Here is a 23,011-nt window from a genome sequence, read left to right as displayed (position 1 = left end):
AAACAGATACAATTGATGCTACATTTTTAAAAAATACCTATATTTATTCAATATTTATTACAATAATTAATATTATTATTTATTATGTTTCAATTTTTTTTATACATATCTCCTTATAATAATAATAATAATAATAATAATAATAACAACAACAAACAAAAGTTATGTACAATGTAAGACAAATTTAGTTATAAAACTAGAAATTTAAGCTTATATAACGTAAATTATATAGGAAGAGATACGTTTAGATTATAGTTAATAAAAAACAAATAAAATTAAAACACTGATAATTAATATCAAATAAATATTTAATTAAAATACAAAACAAAAAATATTAATAGTTTTGATTGAGTTTTTTATAACTAAATAATTAAAGTTCCTTATTGTAATCTAATAATAATAACTGTTATCAGTAAGTAATTTTCCCTCTATTACCTGTTTTTGTGAAACTTTTATTTAAAGTTATAATAAAAAATATTAAAATAATATTGTTTATCTTTTTTTTTTAAATTTAATGACTGTTCAATTTGAATTCCCGCGGTTATTTCAAAATAATTTTGAATCTTACCGAGAAAATGAAAAACTGTTTGATATTATTTTTTTATTCATACTGTAACTTTTATTTCGAAATTATGTTTTTTATACTAATAACATATTATATACAGTAAAGTTGTAGTTATTAATGAAATTTATTTTATAGATTTTATATTAAAGATGAATGTCTTATTGTTTCTTTATTTTTATTGAAACGAGGTACTTTTAAAATTGAACATTAATTAAAATCTATAAAGCAAAAAATTATGTGTTTATAAAAAATTTAGATGATTTGTTTCTTTTACTTATTTTACATCTCTGGAGTCTGTGACAAAGTTTTATTTTACGAAACTAAGTTCTACCCATATTTCCTATAGTAAATATTATGCTGATATATCGCAATAATTACAGTTTAAAATTTAAGCTATATAGAACATTCGCACTATATTAAATTTGGGAAAAAAGTCTTATGGAAATGGTTATTCTCGTTATTTCAGTTAATAAGGTTAGGTCAAGTATGACTGTATATGAGATAAACGAAATGTTGAAACAAAAAAAATTAAATATTAGATTTAGGCACATTATATAATAATCATAAAAACTTAAATCTAAATAAGTAAAATAAATATTATCTGTATTATAATTTAAAATTTTATTTTGAAAATCAGAAATATAATTTATATTTTTTACATGATAATAATTACCTATAATATATAGTATAAAAAATTATTATATTTATTATATTATACTTTATACAACTTATTTTATAAATGGTTAGAAGATATTATTATCTATTGAACATGACGTGTGTGTTTTTTTATTTTGTACAATGAATCTATAGCACGGTCTGCATATTTTTTTTATTCATATGCAATTGTTTCATTATTTAAATCTGGGCATTAACAAGTTAAGAAGTTAAAGTTAAGTTAATTTTAATGAAGCTATGTTACGACTTTTTTTTTTTTTAACTTTTAACCTAATATTGAAGACTGTTTTCTTGACATACTGCTAATTAATTTTCATTCTCATAAATTTAATATTTATATATATTTTTTTTACAAATGCATAAATTTATATTAGGTATGTATAATGTGTATAAAAAAAATAAAATCGGAAATTGTAATTAAAATGTTACATGTTTTGTAAATGTTAAATTGTAGGCTATTGAAATATTAAATGCACTAATTATGGATTATTTAGCAATGGCATTAACATTTGTAAATAGTGACAGCATTTTATAAAATCTCTCAACAAATAACCTTACCATACAATCTATATTTGATGTAGAAAAGAAATTGAGGTAGCGATCAATAAAAAAAAAAAAAAATGTTTTACCCAAATAGTAAATATATTTTGTTTAAACGATTTTATCATTGGAATTCAATTATTCTTTTATAATGTATATTACCCTTACTATTTATTTTTATTTTTGTATATTTATAAATACTTATCAATTTTTTACTACGGTTTAACATAGGTTTTTACTATCCAGTTAAAAACAATTAAATGTAACTTTAAACTTAAAACTTTAAATTTAATCTATATTATTCTATACTGACTTATCTATTAATCAGTTAAAAAAAAAAAATAGTTAACTTATCCAGCTGTGGCATTATTAAATAACATACCTAACCTACCTAATTAAATTCAAATAGTTAATGGTTATTTCTGAGTATTTTAAGTATTTTAAATGAAAATTAACCATAGATAGCTTATTTGATTTGATTTATTTATACATTTTTGGTTAATTGGGTTATACTATAGTATAAACAAATATATTTCAGTTTATTATTCTAATATTTATCAATATTTACACATTAAATAAACTCATGATGTGTTGTCGTAATATCATTTTTTTTATTAACGTTATTTGTATGATTGAACTTATATGAATTGTATTCTATTAAATATTTAACTGAAAATATACTAATACATTTTGTATTTGATCACAAAATGCAAATGATGAATTTCAATGAAGTTGAGTTAAAATCAGTAATTATAAAATAAAAATTTAGTTGGTAACTTTTAAAATATTTAATTTAATATACAATGTTTAAAAAAAAAAAAAAAATCATTAAATTCGTTTGAGCAATAGTTAAATACCTATATTCGATTATATTATACAATATTTCAATGTTGAGTCAGTTTTTATTATTATTTTTTAAATAAAATATTATTAATATCTATCTACGTATAGTAATAATATTAATATAACACATTAATGTCCAATAGGTAAAATCACAATTAAAAAAAAAAAAAAATTTGATTCATTCATAAATATTTTTCCATAACATTATACAATTTTCTATTTTATTGTTATTCTTTTGTATTTACGGGGGAGATTTATGCAATGCACATCATAAGATGTAAGTGTAACTAGCTTTTAAAAAAAATGTATACATGATACCTTGTAAATAAAACAAATAATAACGGAAAAAAATATAATCTTACTATGAAAATCATCTTTTGTTTTTTTTTATTCTGCATATAATGTGCCATACAAGAGACTATTGTCTTGAGAACGGACGAATAATACGTGTTAGCGAACAGCATTCGAGTCAATATTTTCTACTAGGAGGTACCTACCTATTGTGCTGTATATGTTAACAATGTTTTCGACACAGAAAAAAATGTATGCTCGTAAAAGATTGTTCTTAACGGATGAAAGACAGAGTGTACGTTATGGAAGGGTAGTGAAAAAAAAATATAACGATTGCTATTTCCGGTTATTCCGTTTTTACCTTTTTTTTATCTTTATTTTCCCGTGATCTTCTACCCACTTTTACGATCGTACCCCACCTGAGGCGTCTGCACTGTGTACTTGGATACATACGTCACGCAGCACCGAAGATCGCAAACGAGCCACAACCTTTCACTCCCCTGGGGTGAAAATTAAATTTTATTTCAGAGAACACCATTAGCGCCAAACGTTTTGTCCTTAGAATATTGAGACAAGTCCCTCACGAGAAATAATAAAGATTTTGGACTCGAAACACAGACATTAAATGTACGTACCTATATACGTATATACATTTACAATATTCATACATTAGTTATATCATACACATTTATTTGAATTTTCTTCTACCACATAGGCTCATGAAAAAAAAAAAAAAAATATAACAATAATAATAATAAAGAAAAAAAATAACGGAATACACGCGTTACGTAGTATCTCATAATGTAATAATATTATGTATAAAACATTAATATACATTTTTACAACGAAAAGGGCCTTTTTACCCTTAGTTTTCTTTCATTATCGTGGCGTGCTGCAGCAGTGGTGTCGCATACGCCCGCTCCATCGTGTCTTTTCGCCCAGGTTGCGGCGGCTATATGTGTAGTGTATGAATTCATAACGAAAAAATCCTTTGTATTATTATTATCCAAACTGCGACCGTCATACTTAGTGCGGGATGGACGCTGGTAGATCCGTTTTTATGCTTTTTGCTCAAAGCCGGCCGCCCATTGTTGTCGCCTGAAACACGTATACACACGCATTGTTTGATATTAAAAAAAAAATAAAAAAGTAATAGTGGTAAAAAGCAAAAAAATCACCACCGCATCCGCCGCACGCGCGAATTTTCGCGTGTCCGCATAAACCCATGACAAAATATTATTTCATGTGGTGTACATACTATATCCTATACGCAGGAGTGTACTTAAATGTTAACATTTAAACATCTATTTTACACGCAATAAATAAAATTTTATTTGGCGGCGGCGAAGAAAAGAGGAAGGGCTACTGCAGTGAGAGGTAACTGCTGCAAATGTCTGCGTAGTATGCTTATTACGCTTGAAATTCCTAAGTGCGATGAAAAAAGCCGTTGCACTCGAAATATGACGTACGTTTCGCAAAAACCAACAAATATGAAGTTTAAGTATGTAAGTCTTTTTTTATTTTAATCAGACGTTTTCTGTATCTAGGTATGGCTTGTATATACATGATATTTTTTTATAATACCAATACAAATTACGTATCTACCTATCTGGGTAACAATTGTAAAAATATGAAATTAATACAAGCATATTTAGATTATAGTGTTTATATATTTGTATCATATACACATATCAGAATTTAAAATTTTTTTAGTAAGATTTGAGAATTTCATTGATGTTAACAGAATTGTATTATACACAAGGATTGAATTTGAAAAAAAATTCTTTATACGTTATTTACAATTAAAAATTTGTACAAATTTTGCGTTTATCGTTATTCAGAAATACATTTTTTTACAATATTGTGTATAAAAATAACATTTACACAAGATTACAGGAATTTATATTTTGCACTGATTATTTCGGTATACTTTGGCAGTATTTATTTATAATCTTACTATAATTGACTAAAAAATCAGCATCTATAATTGCTGTTGTTACAATGTTATTAATGTTATTATATTGGCAATATAAAAGTATCTAGATAGCTAATGTACTATAGGTATAGAGTATAGAAATATTAAAGTATAGAATACATAGTTTATACCTATTATAATACTACTATTATAAAATAGTACATATTAAATTCATAAATAATAAAATAAATACCTATGTCTAATATCAATATAATAATATGTAATATATTCATGAATATATTTGAAAAAAAAATAATATACATTTTATATTTTATTGATTGTTTTCTCTAATAATTAATATATTATCTTTTAATAAATCATTAAAAATTGAACTTCTTAATTCGGACAATATAAATTTTAAACCAGAAAAGCTACGTTCGACACTAACTTAAAAGACAAAAAAATAAAAATGTTTAGCCAAAAATATAAATAATTATAAATAATTAAAACTAAAATTTCTTTTTAGTGTAATAATAAAATGTATTCAACACTGATACCTCAATAATTTTGAGCAAACTTAATACAAAAGTTGGATAGTTAAAATTACGACCGTAGTATAGTTTAATAATGTCAGGACATTACTGTATGGGGCATCACTAATAATTGTTATTATTATTGGTTAGTGGCAATAAAATTATCCTATTTATACTTAATTATTAAATTTTAAAATAACATCTAATGCGGTAATAGCAGCTCAGATACGGAATAAAATTAGTTCTTAGTTGAATAAAAATAAATCGCGTAAAATAAATATTTTCACGTAACCAGTATTATAATTTATATTGATAACTATTAAATGATTGTAAATTAATTATTTCGTCTAATGATATACTATATATAACATTTTTCGTTATGTTTTGTTTAATGATATATCATATATTTTGTTAATCGTTATGTATTGTTTTGTGTTAATTAATTATTTATGTTTATTGTTTTCCGTTATAATTACATTAACAAATTTCAACCGTTTTTTTGTCAAATATAACGTTGTAATCGTAACGTTTTTTTAACGTTTGCAAGCCCTGATTATACATATATGGATATTGGGTACCTTAAGGCACTGAACTTACCAATACCCCATTGCCTGCTTGTATCGTACACCTCACCGAGTCGTACATGCATACAGGTACGGTAACAAAGAATAATAATATAAACCCGTTGTAGAATTAGAGAGAAAAATCTGCATTAAAAATAAAGAACCCAGAAATTTACTCGTGAGACCAATTACATTGGTACTCTTTCGAGATTTTTGTGGAATTTTGTTTAAATGGCAGAATAATTTTGTATTTCTTTTTAAACTTTTAAGCCAATAAAATTTTTTATATCTTTATATTTTTATTTTTTTATGCTACATTTTATTTGTCCTGTTTGAGAAGTCCCTATTTTGTTATTTGTTTTTTTAAAAAAAGAACAAAACAAAATAATTACACAAATAATTCTATTTTATTTAACATTTTAAGATTATATCGGTTTCGATTTGATTTTTTTTTCACTATCTTTTAATAAACATAAAATAAAATTAACTGTCTAATGTTTGACATGAAAACGAAATATATTTTGGGAATACAAATAATAAATAGTAATTGTATCAATCGTTTTTAATAGATTTATGGCGCACTTTTGAAATATGAAAGATACAATTTAAGGCATAAATTATAAAATTAGTCTCTTATTTTTGTTTGCAGGAAAAATTTGTAGATTTTTGAATAATTTAAAATGTTAATGTTAGATCAGTTTATTTAGCATTATTTATTAAGTATTCTTTTATATATAGAACATATTAATATTTATGTATAAAAATAAATTATTATTTACCTAAATATTTAAGTTGGACCATATCTTACAAACTCAAATTTAATTACCATTGTAGTAGATATTTAAAATTTTATCGAATTTTAAATGATTTTTTTGATCATAGATAATGAAAAAATTGTATATTTTTAATAAATTGACCTTTCTTTCCACTAACAACAAAAAGTATAATTTTATTTTGATGTCATGTTATAATTTAAAGTTTAAAAATATAAATTTTATTAATTTTATATATTTTTAGGTACAAATTAATTATTTAATATTTATTAACTTATTTTTAATTTAAATTTTGTATCACACAATTTTGTAATCTTTCAAAAATTGTATGTATCATATTATATTATAGTAAATAATATTAAGCTTTTAAAACTAACTTCGAGTAATTACTATCATATCGCAGTAATATTAAATAGGTAAGTGGGTATAACATAACTACAAAATAATAAAAATCGTTTGTTGTTTTTTATTTTCACATCTAATATCTTTGAGTTTATACTCAAAAAGTGCACTGAAGTTTTCAAGTAGTAGTGGAATTAATTTTTTACATTGAATTTTATATACTGATATGCAGACCGTTAATGCACATAAAAATAATAATTGCGATATGTTTCACTATTAATACTTCAACAATTATAATTAGAGCTTGGAAGTTGTAGAAATTGCATATTGTTCTGTATGCTCTCAATTTATAGCAGGCCAAGTTAGAAATCTGAATTATACAATAGAGAATTAAAAAATTGAAAAATGAAAATGCATATTTTGTCAATTTTAGCTGAAAAAAGTGCCTGTATGTTTCATTGATTTTATAATTTATACGCATATTACCTATGCATATTTCATATTTTTCTAAAAAAAATTGATTTTTTTCATTTTTAACCTGTATATTTAAATTATTATTGAATATAAACCTCATTAACATTTTCAAGGAAGGTATTTATCGTAATTTTAAAAATACTTAAAAAATATTTTTAATTATATTAAAAATCAATTATAATTTTTTTTTAGTTATAAACAGTTTTTATGTAGGTATATTACCATTTTATTAATTTATTAACAATATCTGATGTATATTTATTTTTTTTGGAATTCAGAATAATTTGTTTGCATGTTTAACATCATTTTTAATGCATATTTTATAATTTTTTCGTGCCTATTTTGTCTTTTTTAGCTCCTACAACTTCCGAGCCCTAGTTATAATTAATTATATTTATACATTATTGTAGAATGTTATAATGTATTTTTATAATTCATAACATTTTATATTGTATTGTAAAATATTATAATGAAACACATCAGATGTATTTTACGAGATACCGATTATGAATTTCTTGAAGATGAGTGTGCGAACAGTTGGTAACAATAAGTTTAGACAATTTGTCATATTTTATCGATGAGTGTTTGTACATTTCTACTTCAAACACATTATTGTTAAGCATGAAATTCACGTAGGTACAATGAATCCAATTTTCTACCTACCACCGATGATGGTTAAGGTGATTTTATTAACTCTATTTATAGGCTTGTCAATTTTATAAAACTACTCATTGTACTTTCTTGGTCAAATATTTTAAAATAATGAATTGAAACTAAATATACATTTTTTCACATGATTTATTTATAATGATTGTAATAATTATAATATTGTTCAACGATAGATTATGTGAATATTTTTCTGACACTCCACATCCGTCGATCGACTGCACCGGGTGGCGTGAGAAATCGCAAGAATCGCGAGAAAGGAAACAATAAAGTTACGAGCTCTCTTGACAGCCTCCCCTTAGCAGATTTGACAAATCGTTGCTAAAACACAAACATAAACGGTTGCTATTCTTGGAAACAAACTGCACAGAGTTTGGATGATAAACGACATGATTGAAAATTTAAGATCCATAAGATGTTAAGTTTTCACTAATTTATAAATAAAAATTAGTAGACTTGAATGGTTTATTTAAATTTAAAATTATCTCAAGTTCAAGTTCAAGAGGAATATCGTCAACCATCACTAACATTTAGGTATAAAATATACATAATATATTGTATATAGTTGTAGTGATCTATCTAACATTTATAAAAAAAAAAAAAAATTGGATCATTTAATATGATTATTATTAAATGTTTATTAATCAATAGTAATAATAATTAATAAAAATGTTGGAAAATATAAGGTTTCCAAACAATATTCAAATTTTAAAATTATTAAAATTTTATAAAAATGTTTAATTAAAAAATATCATATATAGATTATAGGTAGATATTATTTATATACTTTTGAGTTTTTTTATCTATAAAAGTTTATTAGTAACTTATATGTTATATAGGTTTAAAATTAGGTATTGCAGATTGCAAACTCAGGTAATTATTTAAAATATAAAACCAAAAATTAAATAACTCTTTTATGTATAAGTTCCTTATATTTTATTTTTAATGTATAAATTATAAATTTAACATTTTACACCATGCTTTAAAATACTCTCAAAATGTAGGAACGTACATTTTTTTGCCGAATGGAAAAAATTAAAATTAAATGATTCGCATTATTATAGTATGTATAGTATAATACTTAGGAAACAAACTATTTTTTATTATACGTGCGTGACTTCGTGTTCGTACTTAGAATTTTTATATGAACCACCGTATTGAACTAAGTTTTATATATGCTATCAACGTGTTAGTATACAATCATAGCCTCGAAGATTTAAAAAAGTCCCATTGGAATCTCATAAAAAAAAACAAGGATATAAAGGATTTCGTGGTCAATTGATCAGGAAATCGACATAAAAATATTCATTCTACGATTCGTTGCTGTACGTGAACATTTTTACTTGAATTTATTATATTCTTGAGTGCAATTTCCCCACGCATTATACCCTTATACATTAAGTACTAAATAAATAAAAAAACTTAAAATTAATATATCACAAGAGCGCATAGTAGATAATAATTGAGATCAAGTAGTTCAATCATGTTAAGTCAATAAAACTCAAGTGAACAGACAAAATCTGCTTCTTTTTGTGAAAATAAAAATATGTCCTTTTTTTTTAATCGAATAAACGTAAAACTAGTAACGATTTCTGGAGTTATATATATTTTAACTGCGACAGCTTTCTATTGGATATTTTTTATTTTTTTTTATGGCGAGCATAAAGTTTTCGATTACACACATAATATTATAGTTCTATACGTTTATTGCATTTTGTGAAGAGGAAAAATCACCTACCATCCGTACTAGTGCTATCGAGTATTTCGTATATTTTTATTCACCATTACTGTTTTTACGTCGTATTTGTACGTATATCGTCATAATTTCCACGCCTAAATCAATTTATTTATTTCGTGTAACTTACATGGTGTAAGTCATACTTTATCATCGTCGAGACGCAATAATTTTCAAATGATTCTCTACACCGTCCAAATAGGTACTTTGTAGAATTAATTACTTTAGTAACGTGGTGTCGCCCTCTCGCACTATTTTGTCTAATTAGTATTCCCACAACAGCTTAACGACCCCGCACTAATATATAATGGCTTACAGTTCGTGTACAATCGTCATCGATTCAAAACCCGAATATTTGTCTTTTTAACAAAATACCTATTATTGTACAATATTTATGATCCGCTCGATATCAAAATAGGGTATGCGCAGTGCTAATATAATAACAATGCATGTACGAGGTATAAAAAGCGTTTCAAATGAAATCTGTTAGAACGAACAATGGTTTTAGTCAAAATACTAAACGAATAAATGAATACCTATATTTTACATGTTTTATAGTCTACAGATAGTTTATGCGAACAAAATACGATTATACAGAATGATTAAAAAAAAAAAAAAAAAATAATAGGAGAAGGCAAAATTGTTATTTTTAATCCTAGTCTAAAATATTATAATCCCATGAAAATAAAAACATTGAAAGAAAGTAGGTTAAATTTCAAATTGAAAATACAAGACAAAATAAATGCAGAGAACATAATATTATATATTTATATAAAATACAATTATTCTGTACGTGTGTATTTCATTGCACTCCTTCTAAATGGCTGGATCGATTTTGATGACATTTATTGTGTTTGAGTGGGTCCCTAAATGGTTTAGAATAAACTTTAGATGCATAATATTTTACTCGGTAGGTGATGCTGCAATCAGGTTCTATAAAATGTTGATATAAATATGTCTAAAGTAACACATGTGTGAATATTAGATGCCAATTATCTTGAGAGAACCACTCTTCCGAACGTCATGCGGTTTTTTTTTTTAACAAAATGTTATACTATAAAGTAGGTTTTAAGCATTGTTTTATGGACCCAACTACTATCTACAGAATATTGAACGATAAAATATGAATATATCAGTAGTGCCATCTGCTCAAGAAAACACAATTTTAATTTAATACAAAAAAAAAAAAAAAAAAAATGATAAAACATTTTCCCCTGTGAAGTCGAACTTAATATGGATAGAATAATTGTCTACATTGTATTAACTTAATTTTTTTCAGTAGATTTTTAAATAATAACTAAGAAATCTATTAAGTACATTTATGATTTACCAGTGAGCTGATAGAAAACCGAGATACTACGATGTAGCACCGTGCGTTTGTTCAGGTGGAGAACGTTTTAAGCATGTTAACGGTTTTATAAATTATTAGAGTAATATATTTAGTAATCAAATTATTAATTTTTAAAATAAATAACAAATACATACATAAAGATATTAACGGAACGCCTTGTCCCCTATGAATGATAAGTATAAATAATGGATTGTATAAATTTTGAACCACATAAGAGGCATCTGGCATAATTTAAATGGGTAACGAAGTGCTCGAGAATAATTGCTATGTTGCTTACTCTCATGTAAGTTCAAAAAACAATTTATATACCTATGTCCCTAATCAGAAAACGAATAAAATAGTTTTCAAAAAAGTATTAGAAATGCGATAAAAACTTAGAAGAGTATTTAAAAAAAATATATTTAGTTTGATACGTGTCCGTGTGAAAAAAAAAAATGTTTAAAAATGCTGCTTTCAAATTATCAAAAAACATGTGCGGGAAACGCTGGGAAAGATAATTATGTAAAGTTTGTGTGTTAAAATATCAACTGTAAACTAAATCAGAAAATAAAAAATGGTATGTATCCACACACGTTACGCTCAATGTTATAACTTATAAGTAACCAAATTTAATAATGATGCATTTTGTACGGGCAACAATGTTCACGAGACAACTAATATACATATATACATATTACATAATAATATATAATATGTATATTATATTATAAATAACAAGTTCTCTTATCAAAAAAATGAAATGATTTCGTAAAAATTAATAAATGTTGATTCTGTTTTTGTTTAATGTTCAATAAGTAATTACTAATAAACTGCAGCAATCTAAGTGACCGAGTGAACTAGTGAGAAATGAAAACAATAGTATGAACTATGAATGTATAAATGTATAATACATTACTATTTAAAGGTAGGTTGGTATTTTTGTAATAAAATGGTCACAATTCATGAAAATCAACAATAATATTAATTATAAAATAAGATTTTAATAAATATTAAATATAAAGTAACAAATAATAATTAATGAGTATTTAATAAGCCTGGTATTATAAAATTTTACTTCATGAGCTCGTAGCTATTGATATCTTATATTTATGGTCATACGAGCGACTAATAATTGTCATATCTATTGTTATAATGTTATCTCTAAATAATTATTTATTATTTTATTAGTGTTTAATTAATATAATATAATAGTTGTTGTTTATAAAAATATAAATACAAAACTATCTTTTATTTTCTATTATTCTACGAATTTTAAATCGACGAACCGTTATAAACTAAAATATATTTTGGTTAATACGAAAATTCAAAATTAAGTTCATTGGGAATATTAAAAAAATTTAAGTTGATTTTAAGTTAACGTAGACACAGATGAGTTAAATTAAAGTTAAGTTAATTAAAACAGCGAACTAGTAAGTTAGTTAATAAATTAAAATTAACTTAAATTTTAACTTATTAACTCGTTAATGTTTAGCTTTGAGGTATAGTATCTTTTAACTATTTTTATTATGTTATTTTTACGAATAATAATGTTTTAATAAATTTAATTTTTGATATTTATTGATTTCATAAATTGTTTGTAAAGCCTAAAGTTTAACATATTATATTGTTTTTGTGAACGTTAATTTTAACAAATCAATGATTTACACAACTTGCAAGCTAATACTTTATTGATAAATATAAAAATATATTTAAGTAGAATGTATGTAACTTTATTAATTTATTTATACAAAAAACAAATTGTTTTGAGTCTTCAAAGATCTTAACTATTCTTTCAAATATTTAAGATAAACTGATACTTGTTATTATCTTACGTAAAAACATTAAATATTTACATTTTTTCAAAAAATATTATAAACAGTATTATAAGATATTATAATTATTATAATAATTAGCAATAGTATTTTTTAGTTTAATAATATCAATTTTTTGTTTTTATTTATTCTATTTTTAAATAAGAATATATTAATTATTATATAATTAATTAATTAATTATTATAGGCCCTTATACCTATTTTAAAGAATATTTATTTTAAGTTACTCAATATTACAACATCTTCTTAAATTTAATCATGTTTACTTTTTAAATTTGTATTTATTGTTATACATGTAACAAATTTAAGACTTAAGAAGCAAAATTACATAGCTATTGTAATACATTTTTAGTAGAAACGCATTGTTTGAAAAAAATGAATTATTCAATTTCTTTTCTCCATTATATAAACAATTTAAGAATTTTAACTGGTACTTAATTTATTAGATTAAATTTAAATAGATACATAAATATTCGTAAAAGACTAAAGTCTGTAATTGAATTTTTGTAAGTTTTTGTCTGTTATATAAGTTAAGTTTGGAAAAATTTACTAATTTAATATCTATAATGATGTTCAATTTAAGTTTTCAACAATATATCAATAATATATATATCAATTAAATATAGTATTTGGAATAGCTATAAAGTCAATAAACATTTATAAAATATATTAATTCATATTATATTCACATTGATTACACCATTTCTTAATTTATTGGAATGTTCTATGTGATTTTGGGTTAAAAATTTGATTGAACCCGTATTAATATAATGTTTTTCTTTAAAAATATTAAAAAAAAAAACATTTACACACTAGCTGTTTCTAGAATTCTTACATATAGATCTATCTTTTACTTATTAGTTTGTATATTAGTTATTCATTAATTTATGGAATTTAATTAAGTAGCTTAACTTTTGGTAACATAAGAAAGGGAAATTAAAAAATATGGCATAATTCTTAGTAACATTTGGAATAAGTTTGCAAAGTACAACATTACGGTATTTTCACGTTTTAAGATTTTTCATATAATATTGTTTTAAAAAATGTTTTCATAATTATTAAAAATGTGTATGCAATTATTTGTTTACTTTGCAATCATACTAATGGAATTCGTGGAAATTGCATACACATATATTATTATAAAATAATATTTATGTTGTAAAATATAATTTATGTATGTACACATTTACAAGTTTAAAATTAAAATTCAGTGTTTATAGACTTTCTTATTTAATCAAGTTGACAGTACTTACCTACTGAATTTTTTTTTCAGTATATTTATTTCAAAAATTATTATAAATTAATTAACTTTATTGAGTATCTATATTTCTAATTATTCCTTTAGTAAGTTGTAATTAAATTTGCTTACGAAAATCACGGAAAAAATAAATAACTATACATACTTATACTTATTTCAGTTAGGGTTAGGGAACAATATAAATATTATCCTTTGATAATATTCTGAAGTACCTACTAACAATTAATAGTATAAATAATTACCTTTGGAGTAGAAGCCAGTTGTTTTAATTCCATGTATATTATTAATTTATTTATTACGCAGCGAGTTAAATATTATTATAGTCTCAAGAGAGTATAATACTATTGTGAATATTTTAATTGTATGATTAAGGGTTTTAAGAATATGTCCGCTGTTATTATTCACCAAAGTAATAGGTATATAATGCATATAAAAATATTATATAATTAATATTTTAATTAATACTGTCGTCAAGTATATACCTATATCACATTGTAATAATATTATAGTGAAAAATCAGAATAAGTTTATTTTTATTTTTCGTATAATCAAATTAAATCCATAAAATATGATACTGACAGCCTTCTGTTTACCGTTATATGTATGATATAATCAAATATTTGATACATTAATATAAATAAACAATTTTATCATACATAATAGTACCTACTTACCCCCTTTCACTTAGTTTCTTGACATATTTTTATTTTTATATTATTTATAGAAATATTTAAAATCTGTGTTTGATAAAATAATGCAAGGTAAACGTGTTTACAGGAGGTTTCAAGTTTAATTTTATGTATTTTTACACGATTAATGTACTCTAGCAAAACAAATTTACCAAGTTATGAAAATTTATTTTATTGTTTACAGATTAAAAAATAAAAAAAATAAAACTTTTTAATAAATAAAATATTATGTATAATATTTTTATTAAAAAAAATCAATATTATATAAAATTTATGAATTTTTTTCTCAACATAATAATAATAGGTATACAACATTTTGATCTTGGCCAATGAGTCATATGAGTCTAACATACCAACATTTAATAATAGAGAATAATCCTTTTATATGAATCTGTAAGGTATGGCGTCCCTTAAATTGAGACACACTCTAACTCAAACTGTGATTACTTATTAGTTATTTGTAGTTCTTCACTTGGAACCAAGTTGCATTCTTAAATTATTCGAATTATGTTCATCTATCAATAATAAACTTCATATGTAAATATACTGTAACATATAAGATTTATATTATTATTTTATATTAATAAAAATAATATATCTAAACCAGTTTTATCAAATATTATGTCCAATGGCCTTAAATGCAAAATTTTTAATAATAATAAGAAAATTATAGGTTTATGTACGCCATGTTGTATTTTGTGGCCAACACCTAATTTAATCTTGAGTGGTATAAAATGTACATTTTAGTATGCATTTATTTTTTATTTGAAGGTCTCTTATTAGGATTATATTTATGCTCAATCGTCGAGCATAATATATTAATAGATTGGTATATCATTATAATTTATAATCGATCGACGACCTGTTTGTGAATTTTTGTTTCTGTTTCGTAAATTTACTTTAACCGGCATTATAATTTGGTGTGGGTATCGGCTGAAGAGGTCTCGGAAGGATGCGTGCGTATAGACGTATTAAATTTCCATTAAACGCAGTGAGGACAACCAGGGATCTCAATCGAAAACGCTTAAGTATGTACAGGGCGTTTCTCATGCCCGTTGTACACATGATTTTTTCCTTTTTATTTAATTTTAGTATTTATTGAAGTACAATTGATAAGTGAATTTTCACGTAACTCTAGTAGGAAATTTATTAAATACTATATCAAAATATTGATTATTTATTTTTCATAAAAAAATGGTAAGGTAAAAATAGCTAATAGAATCCATTAAAAAAATAGTTGTCCTGTTAAAAAAGTATGTCTTAATACTAATAGAGTTTTAAATTTCAATAAAAAATATTCACAACATATTAATCACTAATGTAATATAAACTATGTAACGATTGTAACGTAACAAATAGTGGGCCTCATTAATATAAATATAGGCGTACCAACAATCGATATTTTTAATTAGCTACCACCTGATCGCGTGTAATCGCAATGATGTCAACCCTAACGAGTCAGATATAACACAGTAGCTTAGTGCTGAACGTTCAAAGGGAATACGCTTGACACATAATTTTTTAACAAATTATATTTAAGTGTACGTAATTTGTTTTGTGATCGACATGCGTACTTCCAACGTGGAGTAGCAAAAGAAATTTCTTTTCCACAGCAGCGTTAGCTAGATGGGCAAATGTGAAAATGACGGAAACTCTAATGTATATCTTTACGGGTAACCTAATCATTCGTGCTGTATAATAAATCGTATCATCCACTGCCAGCCGATGCATGCCATATGTGCATTGGGAAATATAATAGTGTCAATTTATTACACTATTATACTGTATTATTATCGATCTGACGGATAATGCGCTTAATTATTAATACTTATTTAGTCTCATTGCGTGACGCGGATCAGTCGTAGTTAACGTCTTATGTATTCTTATTATTATTGCTATTGTTATTAGATCGATACCATCTGGTATTATTATTATTATTCCGCTGATGCCGCTTTTTATGTAATACTGTTATTATTATTTTTGATTGTCATTTCGCAACAAATAAAAGAAAAAGAATAAGCTACATAAATGATACAAATTTTATTATTATTAACTATTAAGTAAATCTGGTCTTAGATATCGTTTACGAAAATACAGAATAAAAATAAAAAAAAAACAATCTCTAGCGCTTCATCGTTAATAGCGATTCGTCCAATAGAAGCGATCTTACACGGCGGTCGGTCACTGGATGTCGAACACGACGTAAGGGTGACAAGTCGCGATCATCTACCTTCGTGTATGTAGAAAATTCGTATAAAAGTGTACTGACAGTTTAATGTTGTATCTCGTATTCATAGAGATGAGATACTCGGTGCAACGGGGTATTTGACGAGAACAAACATAATATTTATTATTATTATTATTATTACTATTATTATCATTATACTACTACATTATCAGAGCTGAGCTGGTTAACCGTAGCGAGCATAACAGGTAACGCAAACACGGCGCCGTCGAAATCCGAATGTATATAGTCATATTATATATGCTGTATATATATTATGCACATTAAGATGCAAAACTATGTTTTAAACGCTTTCTGTTCCACGGTGTGGCAAATATATACATTTTTGACGAAACGAGAAATAAAAACGCACCCGCTATTTGATAATATAGCTAAGAGTAAAAGTAAAAAAGTCTCCACGTGAATAATGTACTGAAAAGGTCGATCCGAAAAAAAAAAAGAAATAGACAGAAAAAATAAGAAATTTCTTCTCCGAGTTGAAGGGTGATTTATACAGTGTAAACAAAACAAAAGGGTCATCCCTCGCGTCTTCTAATACCTCTCTACCGTCGCTGATCCGGTCGGTAAATCAAACGATCGGTGAGCGCGTTGTTGTTTTGTTCTCCGCGCCACAGTATTGCAATAATAATATAGTGGCGACACTAACGGGCGTGTCCGCGTCGCGCATTATCGGTTACACTTACCGGCGGCGGCGGCGGCTGCGGCTGCTGCCCGCGAACTCTGACGTTGGTCTCCTTCGTCCTTCTTGTTATTGGCCGCCTCGGCGTCTTGGTATTTTCCGGTCTTTTTCGATGGTCTCCGGTCCACTTCGTTGATGGGAGCTGTTTGATAAATAAATAAATAAATAAATAATAATAATAATAATAATAATAAAAAAACAAAACAAAACAAAAACAAATACACTTTAATATAAACACACAAATAGGTACATAAATCCAATGGAGTGAAAAAGGGGCGGTCAATAGTATCGCATCATATAATATATTTATATGTCGAGAGTGCCCACGGCGCGCGCGTGTGTATAAAATATACACCGAATCGGCGAGAAAAAGTTTTCAGGCGTCCAACCAAATATATGGCGATAAATTAACTATGCCACATTTGTAGGCGCGCAGTGATTGTGAGTTAAGTGTTGCGAGGTGCAGGTCGAAGGGGGCAAATCTCCTCAAAAAAAAAAAAACCAAATAATTAAGAATGGCATTGGATATTGTTAATAGTAGTTACGATAAAGCATAAATTTATACCTATTATTATCACTAAAATTGACGTTTATTGTCATTTATCATTGGAGGAAATGGTATCGAATTTCCTCGATGTTTTCTTACATGAACTACCGTGTTGGAAAAATCGATGGTTGACATAAGCGCCAAATCGAGATAAGAAGCAAATAAATTGTATCGTTCCTATACAAAAGTGCCAAAATCCTATACACCTACATGGATGATGTTTGACTCCAGATATTAAGTTAAAATTGCGTAGATATCAATCAAAAGTACCAAACGTACAATGCTAATGTACTTATAATATTTTAACATGATTTTTTATTTAATACCCCTACTTTTATATACTTTCTATTTATATCATAAAATATTAATATTGGTGTAAATGATAAATATTTTTTTTATATCTTTAGCGATTAAATCATGTATAGCTGGTAAATATATATTATATATCTGAACAGTGAGATTTTATTACCAAACATTAAACGTATAATAAAGTATATTAAATTCGATTCAAGTAACTGCTCAAAAATGTTCAAACAGTTTAATTTTAATATGTTGTGACTTTTTATCCTCTACTAATTCAGGTAGTTGGGGATTCTTCAGAACACTGCTACTGATATCCATTCCGTATTTGTTATATTATCATGTATTTAGTTTCAATATACATGAAAAATGTTTGCAGTATATTTATTAATGTAATCTTTTTATAAAATAATATATCCCCTAACCGAAAAAAAAAACATTTTATTATTTATAGTCTTACTTATCTTATTTGGCGTATTCTAAAATAATTTAATAGTTTTAAATATTAATATAATAATAATAATAAAAATTATAAAACTTTTAAATGATTAAAAGATAAAAAATTAACTTTTTAAGTTGAAAAAATTATTCACGCTTAATAAATAGTAACTCCATTAAACTCGTCTTGAAATAAACAGGTGATGGAAACTAAAAAAAAATATCATGATTTTAAATCATAAGAATTATTATATATTACTAGGTATGAATAACAATTGTATAGTTTTATAATATGCATTATTAATATTAATAAACGTTACAATTTAAATTATATATCAACTATAAATAACAATTCTCCATTTCCAGAAAAAAGAAAACCATATTTACTCTATTTTATAAGCAAAATTTATTCCTACAATGTGATCGGAAAAGGGCTTTTTTTGCTACCCTTTTTTTAGTACACGTATTATGTGGGTTTAATGCGATTTATATTTATCATAAATATAGTAGTAGGCTCACGAATAACACGAATCGCATTATTGCTACTACAGCTTTAAAATTTAGGTACCTATGAAAAGAAATAAGGGTGTGTTTGAGTTATTTTAAAAATCGTTTTGTTCCGGTTTTTACCTTTTCCGCTGAATTTCGACGATTTTTTAGGTATTTCAGTCGTCCACCAGCCACCGATCACCGTGGTGGCCACTTTAGTCATGGTAGTAGTGCTCGTAGTAGTTGTAGGTGCAGCAGTGGTCGTCGTTGTCGTTGTCGTAGTCGTCGTTGGCTTAGGTACCGCTGCATAAAGATGAAAATATGAAAACAAAACGTTAATTACAAGACAATTATATTATTAATTAGCATAAACTCGTTTTTGACACTTATCCAATTTTAATTGTATGTTTATATAAATAAAGGATGTCTCACCGTATTTGTTCAAAGCCTCACGCCTACAGCTTACAAATACATTTCTCTACTCACTTCTTGACAAAACTTTAAGACTTGCAAAACTGTTTATACTTAATGGAAATTAATAATTTAACTTTTAAAATATTTACATAAATAAGCTCTATGGATTGGATGTCTTGGAATTTTAAAAACACGAAAGTAAACTATTATTTTAATATATTTAATTGCATTTTGTATTAAAGTAAACTAAAAAATACTGAACAATACAACATTAATTTAGAATCTCAAATAAAACAATGATTTTTTAATAATATAATAATGTATTTCTAATTCACTTATCAAAAATATTAACTAGAAGAAAGTTATTTTTTGAGGAATGACAAAAACTACATGGGAGTTTTGTTAAGCACATACCTATACAGCGATTTTAACTGTGATAAATTTTATTTTGGTAATTAATATATCTGTTTTACGTCATAATTTGTTTTTGTTAGTGTTAATTTTAATTGACGATTATTATTTTAACAAATGATTATCAAAGTTAAAACTAATTTGGAACAAATTTCAGATTTGTGTTTGTTAAAGGTAATGCAATAACTGTGATTTAATATTACTTAGCTGACGCTAATACATATTTCGTGTTTGATTATAGTATAAATTTAACTCGATTTCAAAGTGAATAGCTGATATGCTGCTTATGATGTATTATAGGGTTACAAAGAAATGTAATATAAAATATAACAAAGCATATCACTTTTGGATAGAGTATGTGAATATCAATATAATATCATACGTTATCTATAAACTATTATGTGTTCGACGTGGACGTTAAAGTTATCACTGTCAATAAATAGATATTTATATATTGTATTTCAAAAAAAAAAAAAGAAAAATTAACGAGAAAACGATTATATTTGTAAAAATATATAAATGGATAAGAAAAAATATCTTAAAACTTTGGTAGAAAACGAAATATAGACATTACAACAGATGATTTTAACTATTAAAAGAAAAATAATTGCGTCATACAATCTTCGTAAAAATAAAACACTTGATTGCTAAAACATCAGTATATATTTTTAGTATTATTACAAAACAGGTAAACAGGTAATTCGAGCACTATTTTCATCCAAGGCAACAGTCATATTTTTTTAAATTTAAATGTATTGAGCAAAGTATATAGTCAATTAGATATCTACCTATGTATTTTTGCTCTCCAATTGATGGATATTAAATTTGTAAATATTTACCTTTTTATTTATTTATCTCCTCCTAAAGCTGATCCGAGGTACACGAAAAACATACGTCCTATATAATCACGTCTGTCGCAAAATCCCTTGTTTACGCTCTTTTTTACATACAAGAATCAAGGCCAAGTATGGATTTCATATAATTTATACTGTGGTAATTCCAAAAGTTATACAGCGTTGTATGAAATCATTTAAACAGCATTATTATAATTGTATATAATACATAAAAAAAATAAAAAAATAATAATCTTTATAAAAATATAACCATATATGGTTAGTTTAGATTTTCCAATGTTTTTAAGTGATAGATATTTTGTTCCACATAAAAAATATCTATACTCATAATAATTATTTCCAAATCAATAATGTTTCTTATTTAACACGATATTATGTCATATTTAATGAATCATATCACATGTTTTCATGGCCATATAATACTTTAATAATTGCCATTGATATAATATTTGTCATATTATCATAATTAAGAGAACAAAGGTATACTAAATTAAAGGACAGCACTTTATTATTATCTGATATTAGTTGTATAAATATATAGTCTTGTGTACTAAAATTATTACAATATTATATTATAGCCTGTCACGTAATTATAGGTAATTTAATTACCAATTATTAAATTTAATAGTATTTCAACATTTTTTCGTTCATATTTTATAATAGCATAGGTTTATTAAAAATAAAATTTGGTGTTTATTTTTTCATCGTCTTTTTAAAATATAAATACTTTATAGCTGTAACTAAAAAGTCTAAATCTATACATATTGAGTAACATTTTAAACTACTTGTAACTAAACCCCCATTTTTTAAAATCTACAGAGGTAAAAAAGTATATCAATGGTACACATTATACAAATTATGTATACATTCAATGGTATAATATAGCAGATCACTTAATATTTTACTTATCATAGATGTCATAATAGATTTTTTAGAGCGAAAGGGATTATCGTAGAGTACTGAAACATAGTTATGGATTTAGAATTTTATATAAAAAGAATTTTATCTACAAAAATAAACAAATGCAGTTTATAAACGATTAATAATGAACAGGGAACGGATTAATATGCAAACGTATATACTCGTATATATTATAATAAGCTTTTTGAAAATTGATGAGAATTGTTCCCAATTCAGATCATTTTTATTAAAACAACGTTAATTTTAATTTTGAATCTTTCGTATATTTCAACGTTTTTACTTTATTTTACATATTTGTAGCTTTATAGTGCATGTTTTTATTTTTTTCAATATTATATTGGTTTTATTTTATATTTTCACATTCATAGCCACATAATATCGATGAAATTACGACCGGTCTTTATCTCCAAAGTTGAAATATGCATATCCAGCATAAATATATTTATAATTTATTAATATGAATACATTGATATCATATGGATTTAATTCAAGTATTAAATAGAAATCAATTAGTTAGTGTTGTGCATTCGTTGTGTGTAAAACCATACCAGTTTTTTTTTTCATAATTTAAAAATACCAACAATAAACACCGATTAGGAGACGTTTACAAACATATGTAAACGAACATAGAGATATTTTTGAAACCGATGGTTCAATTTTGTATTTCAATATTTGTGAAATTTTGGTTA

General features: G+C 24.9%; 1 protein-coding gene across 1 annotated transcript in view; it reads right to left on the bottom strand.

Moving 5' to 3' along the window:
* Positions 1-3,636: 3,636 nt before the first annotated feature.
* Positions 3,637-23,011, bottom strand: part of LOC112603590 (neurotrimin-like) — a 150,511-nt gene continuing 131,136 nt past the window's right edge. Inside the window, exons 8-10 of the mRNA XM_025352238.1 lie at positions 19,864-20,025; positions 17,953-18,090; positions 3,637-4,012 (exon numbers count right to left, since the gene is read on the bottom strand). Coding sequence (XP_025208023.1) covers positions 3,888-4,012; positions 17,953-18,090; positions 19,864-20,025 — 425 coding nt within the window. The 3' untranslated portion in view covers positions 3,637-3,887. The remainder of the gene's footprint in view (positions 4,013-17,952; positions 18,091-19,863; positions 20,026-23,011) is intronic.

This window comes from Melanaphis sacchari, unplaced genomic scaffold (genome assembly GCF_002803265.2).
Source record: "Melanaphis sacchari strain LSU unplaced genomic scaffold, SCAv2.0 Contig10_pilon_pilon, whole genome shotgun sequence".
Classification (NCBI taxonomy): Eukaryota; Metazoa; Arthropoda; class Insecta; order Hemiptera; family Aphididae; genus Melanaphis; species Melanaphis sacchari.
Note: the sequence above shows the minus strand (reverse complement) of the source record. Positions and strands in the feature narration are given on the sequence as shown.